The 10,221-nt window shown below is 47.7% G+C and overlaps 1 protein-coding gene across 1 annotated transcript in view; it reads left to right on the forward strand.

Annotated features, from left to right (window-relative positions):
* LOC121008091 (aldehyde oxidase-like) overlaps positions 1-9,967 on the forward strand; it is a 223,038-nt gene extending 213,071 nt beyond the window's left edge. The window contains exons 26-27 of the mRNA XM_040440436.1: positions 7,227-7,415; positions 9,251-9,967. Coding sequence (XP_040296370.1) covers positions 7,227-7,415; positions 9,251-9,496 — 435 coding nt within the window. The 3' untranslated portion in view covers positions 9,497-9,967. The remainder of the gene's footprint in view (positions 1-7,226; positions 7,416-9,250) is intronic.
* Positions 9,968-10,221: the final 254 nt, after the last annotated feature.

Below are 10,221 nucleotides of genomic sequence, written 5' to 3' on the forward strand. Positions count from 1 at the left end.
CATAGCAGAGAATCAGGCATCACGTCACCCACCACTGGAACAGGCCACTGTCACACATTTAGGCCCAGGCAGAGGAGAGAGGTCCCGTAACAGAGAATCTGGCCTTATGTCAGCGCAGAATCTGTCTTCATGTCATAGCAGAGAATCAGGCTTCACGTCACCCACCACTGGAACAGGCCACTGTCACACATTTAGGCCCCGGCACCCAGACAGAGGAGAGCGGTCCCGTAACAGAGAATCTGGCCTTATGTCAGCGCAGAATCTATTCATGTCATAGCAGAGAATCAGGCTTCACGTCACCCACCACTGGAACAGGCCACTGTCACACATTTAGGCCCAGGCACCCAGGCAGAGGAGAGAGGTCCCGTAACAGAGAATCTGGCCTTATGTCAGCGCAGAATCTGTATTCATGTCATAGCAGAGAATCAGGCTTCACGTCACCCACCACTGGAACAGGCCACTGTCACACATTTAGGCCCCGGCACCCAGACAGAGGAGAGGTTCATTCAACTTTGGGTTGCCCCGCAATATAATGGTAAAATGAAATTAAAAATAGTATTGAATGAGGAAGTGCCCTGGAGTAGAATAATATATTGTTAAGGGGAGGTAGTTAATATCTAATCTGCACAAGGGATGGACAGGTCCTGTGGGATCCATGCCTGGTTCATTTTTATGAACGTCAGCTTGTCCACATTGGCTGTAGACAGGCGGCTGCGTTTGTCTGTAATGACGCCCCCTGCCGTGCTGAATACACGTTCAGACAAAACGCTGGCCGCCGGGCAGGCCAGCACCTCCAAGGCATAAAAGGCTAGCTCTGGCCACGTGGACAATTTGGAGACCCAGAAGTTGAATGGGGCCGAACCATCAGTCAGTACGTGGAGGAGTGTGCACAGGTACTGTTCCACCATGTTAGTGAAATGTTGCCTCCTGCTAACACGTTCCGTATCAGGTGGTGGTGCACTTAGCTGTGGCGTGTTGACAAAACTTTTCCACATCTCTGCCATGCTAACCCTGCCCTCAGAGGAGCTGGGCGTGACACAGCTGCGTTGGCGACCTCTTGCTCCTCCTCTGCCTTCGCCTTGGGCTTCCACTGGTTCCCCTGTGACATTTGGGAATGCTCTCAGTAGCGCGTCTACCAACGTGCGCTTGTACTCGCGCATCTTCCTATCACGCTCCAGTGTAGGAAGTAAGGTGGGCACATTGTCTTTGTACCGGGGATCCAGCAGGGTGGCAACCCAGTAGTCCGCACACGTTAAAATGTGGGCAACTCTGCTGTCGTTGCGCAGGCACTGCAGCATGTAGTCGCTCATGTGTGCCAGGCTGCCCAGAGGTAAGGACAAGCTGTCCTCTGTGGGAGGCGTATCGTCATCGTCCTGTGTTTCCCCCCAGCCACGCACCAGTGATGGGCCCGAGCTGCTTTGGGTGCCACCCCGCTGTGAACATGCTTCATCCTCATCCTCCTCCACCTCCTCCTCATCCTCGTCCTCCTCGTCCTCCAGTAGTGGACCCTGTCTGGCCACATTTGTACCTGGCCTCTGCTGTTGCAAAAAACCTCCCTCTGAGTCACTTCGAAGAGACTGGCCTGAAAGTGCTAAAAATGACCCCTCTTCCTCCTCTTCCTCCTCTTCCTCCTGGGCCACCTCCTCTTCCATCATCGCCCTAAGTGTTTTCTCAAGGAGACATAGAAGTGGTATTGTAACGCTGATAACGGCGTCATCGCCACTGGCCATGTTGGTGGAGTACTTGAAACAGCGCAACAGGGCACACAGGTCTCGCATGGAGGCCCAGTCATTGGTGGTGAAGTGGGTCTGATCCGCAGTGCGACTGGCCCGTGCGTGCTGCAGCTGAAACTCCACTATGGCCTGCTGCTGCTCGCACAGTCTGTCCAGCATATGCAAGGTGGAGTTCCACCTGGTGGGCACGTCTCATATGAGGCGGTGAGCGGGAAGGCCGAAGTTACGCTGTAGCGCAGACAGGCGAGCAGCGGCAGGGTGTGAACGCCGGAAGTGCGAACAGACGGCCCGCACTTTATGCAGCAGCTCTGACATGTCGGGGTAGTTGCGAATGAACTTCTGCACCACCAAATTCAGCACATGCGCCAGGCAAGGGATGTGCGTCAAACCGGCTAGTCCCAGAGCTGCAACGAGATTTCGCCCATTATCGCACACCACCAGGCCAGGCTTGAGGCTCACCGGCAGCAACCACTCGTCGGTCTGTTGTTCTATACCCCGCCACAACTCCTGTGCGGTGTGGGGCCTGTCCCCCAAACATATGAGTTTCAGAATGGCCTGCTGACGTTTACCCCGTGCTGTGCTGAAGTTGGTGGTAAAGGTGTGTGGCTGACTGGATGAGCAGGTGGAAGAAGAGGAGGAGGAAGCTGAGTAGGAGGAGACAGGAGGCAAAGAATGTTGCCCTGCGATCCTTGGCGGCGGAAGGACGTGCGCCAAATAGCTCTCCGCCTGGGGTCCAGCCGCCACTACATTTACCCAGTGTGCAGTTAGGGAGATATAGCGTCCCTGGCCGTGCTTACTGGTCCACGTATCTGTGGTTAGGTGGACCTTGCCACAGATGGCGTTGCGCAGTGCACACTTGATTTTATTAGACACTTGTTTGTGCAGGGAAGGCACGGCTCTCTTGGAGAAGTAGTGGCGGCTGGGAACAACATACTGTGGGACAGCAAGTGACATGAGCTGTTTGAAGCTGTGTGTGTCCACCAGCCTAAATGACAGCATTTCATAGGCCAGTAGTTTTGAAATGCTGGCATTCAGGGCCAGGGATCGAGGGTGGCTAGGTGAGAATTTACGCTTTCTCTCAAATGTTTGTGAGATGGAGAGCTGAACGCTGCCGTGTGACATGGTTGAGATGCTTGGTGACGCAGGTGGTGGTGTTGGTGGTACATCCCATGTTTGCTGGGCGGCAGGTGCCAACGTTCCTCCAGAGGCGGAGGAAGAGGCCGAGGCGGCGGCGGCAGCAGCAGCAGCAGAAGAGGCCGAGGCGGCAGCAGCAGAAGAGGTAGCAGGGGGAGCCTGAGTGACTTCCTTGTTTTTAAGGTGTTTACTCCACTGCAGTTCATGCTTTGCATGCAGGTGCCTGGTCATGCAGGTTGTGCTAAGGTTCAGAACGTTAATGCCTCGCTTCAGGCTCTGATGGCACAGCGTGCAAACCACTCGGGTCTTGTCGTCAGCACATTGTTTGAAGAAGTGCCATGCCAGGGAACTCCTTGAAGCTGCCTTTGGGGTGCTCGGTCCCAGATGGCGGCGGTCAGTAGCAGGCGGAGTCTCTTGGCGGCGGGTGTTCTGATTTTGCCCACTGCTCCCTCTTTTGCTACGCTGTTGGCTCGGTCTCACCACTGCCTCTTCCTCCGAACTGTGAAAGTCAGTGGCATGACCTTCATTCCATGTGGGGTCTAGGACCTCATCGTCCCCTGCATCGTCTTCCACCCAGTCTTGATCCCTGACCTCCTGTTCAGTCTGCACACTGCAGAAAGACGCAGCAGTTGGCACCTGTGTTTCGTCATCATCAGAGACGTGCTGAGGTGGTATTCCCATGTCCTCATCATCAGGAAACATAAGTGGTTGTGCGTTAGTGCATTCTATCTCTTCCACCCCTGGGGAAGGACTAGGTGGATGCCCTTGGGAAACCCTGGCAGCAGAGTCTTCAAACAGCATAAGAGACTGCTGCATAACTTGAGGCTCAGACAGTTTCCCTGATATGCATGGGGGTGATGTGACAGACCGATGGGCTTGGTTTTCATGCGCCATCTGTGCGCTTTCTGCAGAAGACTGGGTGGGAGATAATGTGAACATGCTGGATCCACTGTCGGCCACCCAATTGACTAATGCCTGTACCTGCTCAGGCCTTACCATCCTTAGAACGGCATTGGGCCCCACCAAATATCGCTGTAAATTCTGCTGGCTACTGGGACCTGAGGTAGTTGGTTCACTAGGACGTGTGGCTGTGGCAGAACGGCCACGTCCTCTCCCAGCACCAGAGGGTCCACTAACACCACCACGACCATGTCCACGTCCGCGTCCCTTATTAGATGTTTTCCTCATTGTTCCCGTTCACCACAATTTTGAGAATGTCAAATTTGGGAATGCTTTTTCAACCCAGAACAAAAAGTCTGCTTTGACGGTCACTACAAATAACTTGACCAGCTAAAACACTGCAGATTTGGTTGAATAGAGATGTGAGACCTGTTTTTTTTTGCGCTGTGTGACAGTTATAGGTTTAATCACAGAATGACACTTCTATCAGCACGCTAGCGTGTGTCTTAGGTTTTTCTGAATGACACTATCAATAACTTCAATGTAAGATTTTCTTTTTGGGATAGATTTCAAGTAGGCCTCAAATACCACAAACTAGTTATTTTCAGAATGGCAAATTTGGGAATGCTTTTTCAACCCAGAACAAAAAGTTTGCTTTTACGGTCACTACAAATAACTTGACCAGCTAAAACTGTGCAGATTTGGTTGAATAGAAATGTCAGGTCTATTTTTTAGGCGCTGGGTGACAGGCTCAACTTGCCCCTGATGTAATATATGGCCAACAAATAACCACACTGTTGATGGTTAAATGCACTTGGGTGACACAGGCTCAGCCTGCAGCTGATGTAGTATATGGCCAAAAAATAATCAGACTGTTGAAGGTTAAATGTACTTGGGTGAAACAGGCTCAGCCTGCAGCTGATGTAGTATATGGCCAAAAAATAACCAGACTGTTGATGGTTAAATGCACTTCGGTGACACAGGCTCAGCCTGCAGCTGATGTAGGATATAGCACAAAATAACCACACTATCGATGGTTAAATACACTTGGTGATAGCTCGTGCTGGCGCACCACAAGTCACAAAATGGCCGCCGATCACCCCAGAAAAAAAGTGATCTAAAAACGCTCTGGGCAGCCTCAAAAAAGTGAGCAAGTCAATAATAGCACTTCAATGATCCACAGCTGCAGATCGATCACAGAATGAAGTCTTTTGGAGGAGTTAATCTTTCTAATCTCTCCCTAACGTCGCAGCTGCAACCTCTCCCTATACTGATCATAGCAGAGTGACGTGCGGCGCTACGTGACTCCAGCTTAAATAGAGGCTGGGTCACATGGTGCACTGGCCAATCACAGCCATGCCAATAGTAGGCATGGTTGTGATGGCCCTTTGGGCCAAGTAGTATGACGCTTGTCGATTGGCTGCTTTGCAGCCTTTCAAAAAGCGCCAAGAAAGCGCCGAACACCGAACCCGAACCCGGACTTTTACGAAAATGTTCGGGTTCGAGTCCGTGTCACGGACACCCCAAAATTCGGTACGAACCCGAACTATACAGTTCGGGTTCGCTCATCCCTAGTCCCCAACACTAAATATACTGCCTCTCCTTGGACTTACCTAAGCCTACAATATTCAGGGCAGTGTAGGAACCAGCTACATACGTACTCTGCTCAGAAGCCCCAGGTAGATGGGCGTGTTGAGTCTAAAAGAGGCGCTACCCTCAATTAATACTACAAGAAAATTTAGACTAGAACCTTCAGAATCACAGGTTCATATCCATGAAGCAAGCATGATTCTAAAAAGAAGATGGCTGCACACCATTATACAGACAAACAATAGAGCTAAGAAATGGGGATCATTCTAAATAAAAGTGGTACAATACCTACTATAAATGAGTCAATGGAAGCTCTTAGCGCACATATTTAATCAAAGTGTGTCGGGCCCATCTACCAGGCGTCAAGGTGGCTTCCGCAGATGGGTCCCTAACACTAGTATACTGCCTCTCTTGGACTTACCTAAGCCTACAATATTCAGGGCAGTGTAGAGACCAGCTACATACGTACTCTGCTCAGAAACCACCTTGATGCTTGGTAGATGGGCCCGACACACGTTTGATCAAATATGTGCGCTAAGAGCTTCCATTGACTCATTTATAGTAGGTATTGTACCACTTTTATTTGGAATGATCCCCATTTCTTAGCTCTATTGTTTGTATGTATAATGGTGTGCAGCCATTTTCATTTTTATATAGATATTTTAAACTGAAATTCCATACAAAATTTTAATTTGCAGTGGTGAGCAGGTGTAATTACAAGTATGGTTTCCCCATTCACTTCAAAGGGACGGTTCTGTCTGTTCAATTGACTACTACAGAGCCATCCCATAGAAGTGAATGGGGACGCCATACTTGTAATTACACCTGCTCATCCCTGCAAATGCTGCGCCGAGCAGGCAAACGGAGCAGAGAAGGCAGCTGATTGGCGGGGGTGCTAGGACTCGGACCCCCGCTGATCTGATACTGATGACCTATCCTGAGGATAGGCCATCAATAGTAAAAAGTGAACAACCCCTTTAAATGCTCTGTACACCATGAGGTGACCAGTAGATAAAGTGCACGTAGATAGGGGCTGTTTAACAATGAAGAGGTTGAAGCACTTGCATTAGTCCCTTCAAACAGCTAATGGGCAGGGGTGAAAAAGGTTGGACCTTCACTGATCTGGTATTGATGGTGTATCCTGAGGATAGGTCATCAATATCCTGATCCCGGAAAACATATCTAAACTCTGGATAGTGGATAGGTATAAAAAATGAACCTTATAAAAAGCGGCACTGCTGCAGAAGACAGGACTCAAATAGATAAAATAAAGTGGGTCTTTATTTATATTGGTCTACGCGTTTCAGGGGCGGACTGCCCCCTTCATCAGGACAATATGTCATATTGTCCTGATGAAGGGGGCAGTCCGCCCCTGAAACGCGTAGACCAATATAAATAAAGACCCACTTTATTTTATCTATTTGAGTCCTGTCTTCTGCAGCAGCGCCGCTTTTTATAAGGTTCATTTTTTATACCTATCCACTATTCTCCATACCCCGGATATCGTGCTCCACGAAAACGGGTAAGAACCTGGGCAGCAGCAGCAGTCATCCCCGCAAGCTGGACGGGCTTTTACCAGCACAAGCGATTCATAGGAGTTGTGACTCATCACAACCCAATACGGTAAGCACAATCAGTGCATTGTTGTTTTTAATATTATCATACGGTTCTACACACGAGGCGCTGCCTCCTGTTTTTCTCCTTTTCTTACATATCTAAACTCTGGTCACATCTATGTGTATAAAAAAATTAAAACAATCAGAAGATCTCAATTACTGGTATATACCGCCACTTGCTGGCAAATACTTCTACTGCATTTTAAAAAATCACAGCATTCATTACAAAATATTTTTATTTTGAATTCAACAGATTAAATATGCATTTATTAAAGGACTTAAACTGTACACAAATGATGACATAAAATACAATCTTCAACCAGCCATGAATGGTGCCCATCCCAATGAAGACGACTCTCCAACCAACAAAAGGGAGCCTGAACAGTTCAATGTAACTTTGCTTCCATCATCTCCAAATCCATATGTGGGATGTTCTCCTAAGGTAAACTGAAATAACGCTGTAGCAGATTTGCCAATTATGTGTCTGGGAACACTTGGTGACAACCCATTAGAAAGCAGTGTAAAGTCATGTTGTCACAATGTTTTAACTGTAAAATATGTAATTAGGAAACCACAAAGTAAAATGGCACACAAAAGAAGAACTCTAGGGCCTATATTTACTGGTAGTGTGGCCAAAAACTGAATGTGTCGGTATACACCAAGCAGTCATGACAACCACTGACATGACAATGAATAGTATTATCGTGTGACAGTCACACCTGTCAGGGGATGGGATATGTTAGGCAGCAACTAAATGTTCAGTTCTTGAAGCTCCAGTGTTGGAAGCAGGAAAATTAAAAAAGCCTAAATATCTGAGTGACTTTGACAAGGTCCAAATTGTGATGGCTAGATGACTGTATCAGAGCATCTCCAAAATGGTAGGATTGTGGGGTGTACCTGTTATGCATTAGTTAGTACCTGCATGGTCCAAAGGAGGACAGCTGATAAATCAGTGACATGGACATGGGCACCTAAGACTCCCTGATTATAAGGAACAAAGGCTAATGCCACGCGTCCTACCTCGCATAAGAACGTTGTCTAAGTGAACCACTCGTTCTTCACAGTACCCCTGATGGTAGGGATAGACTTTCCCGAGGAAAACACCAGGTCGCTACCTCTTGAAAAGGACTGGCACAAAAGGCAGCTGGTCCAGGCGGACCAGGAGGTGCCTGAGTAAGGTACCAGCTGTAGTCAGCAGGCCGAGTCATAACCAGGAACAACCATGCAGGAACGAAGGATGAGGCAGAGTTAATGTCAAACAAGTTATAGGTCAGGGCAGGTGGCACAGGTATAGGTCAGGCAATCCGGATAAGCAACAGGAGAGTCAAGGCAAGCAGGCAGGGATCAAACAGGTAGCGGAGTCCAAAAACACAAGCACGAGTCAGGTACACAAGCAGAGAAATCAGCAACCTATGCAGGACACAAGGACCTTGACACTCAGGTATCCGGGAGGGGGGCTGAGCCACTTATACATGTGCAGGAGGGATAGGATTGGTCAGCGAGGTCACATGATCTAACCCATAAAGCACAGGAAGTGACAAGTGCTGCAGGGAACAAGCAGCAAACATGCTGTGGCCAGGGCTGAAAGGAAACTGTGGAGCAGATCCCAGAACCAACAGTACCTACAAGGACAGAGCCCAAGACTGCAGCGGTGAATGGGAAAGCACTTGCAGCAGATCACCGCTGAACCCGAGGCCACAGCGTTAAGCAGGGGAACAGCGGCGCACAGTAGCCACTGTTACAGCTAGTCTGTGTGGCACAAATTGCTGAAAAAAGTGTAATTATCTGTGCCTCGACAGGTCAGAAGAAGCGATTAAGTGGCACAAGGGGGAGCTACACATGGTTTTACTTTTATGACTGAACAATGTAGTACTTGTATTTTTGGATATGTACTGAAACTGATATTTGTGCACTGCTAGTCCCCATTTCCCACCCTAAGACCCCATTGACACAGCATCTTTTGCATGACGAATTTGGGCCGGATTCTGCATCCCATTGTATTTAATGGTCGGCCACGCTGCTGTTCATGCGGCAGGGGCTTATTGTCATGGTCGCATCCATAAACTGTGACATCACATTGAAAACAATGAGGGGCAGATTCTGCGTAGTCGACCGCCAACTTTTTGGCACAGAATCTACACCAAATTCTGCTAAAAACTGTGCATGAACGGGGCATAATATTCCATAGTGTTACAGCAGGCAAAAAATATCACATATATTATGTTGCATTACCAAATGTTTACTTTGTAGTACTTAACTTATTTTATTTTATTCTAGGCAGTGGAAGAGGTGTCAGCCTTTCTGGGTTCTTCTGTGTTTTTTGCCATTAAGGACGCTGTTTTGGCTGCCAGACAATGTATAGGTTTGCCTGGAACTATCCTACTCCCTGTCCCAGCCCGACCTCAACACATTCAAATGGCTTGTGGCAACCACCTGATAGATGCAAAACAGACTTCAGATAAACAAGAATGGACTGTGGATGACGACGTATTTGAAAATACCAATAGTAATGGGAGCTTTTAAGAGAACTCACAAAAAGGCCTAGTTATGGTAACTAGGTTCAGAGGACTATATGCAAACACTACAATGGGTGGTGGATTTATGGACTAACCTTCTGTAGGAATTTAACATATTTCAGCTGCCTAGCAGGTTTTATCATGTTTAAATTAGTTTTTGAAACAATTTAAGCACAACTTAAAGACGTGATATGGACACGTGTGATATCATGTGAAATGTCTGTCAGGGTGTAATACTGTTTTTCATGAGGGGTCTTGTTCACAATTTGCTAATTTGTTTTTATATACCGTAACCTAGAAATGAGCGAAGTTTTTAAAAATTCCATTAGGATGCTTCGCTGAACTTCCACAAGAGATTTGATTAGTTACAAATTACTTGTTCACGAATTGCTTTCCATTGTATGGAGCGGGTGCAATGACTGTGAACGGCGATCGCACTGCTCTCCATTATTTAACCCCTCAGGTGCCGTGTTCAACACCTTTGTGATGCCTTTCAGGGGTTAAAAAAATTATACTCACCTCATCCACTTACTCACGAAGATGCAGTCTGCTTTTTTGTCAGCCATCATTTTAGGAAAAATTGATTCCTTACTACGAAGTGTGAGGAAATTTGGCTTTGTGACAAAGCGAATATTTCCTGAAATTCAGATTGAAGTCCACTTCAGATAATTTGATTCGCTCAACACTAATGTAACTAATACAATGTCGAGTGGCTCAAGTCATAATTGAATA

Source organism: Bufo bufo, chromosome 7 (genome assembly GCF_905171765.1).
Source record: "Bufo bufo chromosome 7, aBufBuf1.1, whole genome shotgun sequence".
Taxonomy (NCBI): Eukaryota; Metazoa; Chordata; class Amphibia; order Anura; family Bufonidae; genus Bufo; species Bufo bufo.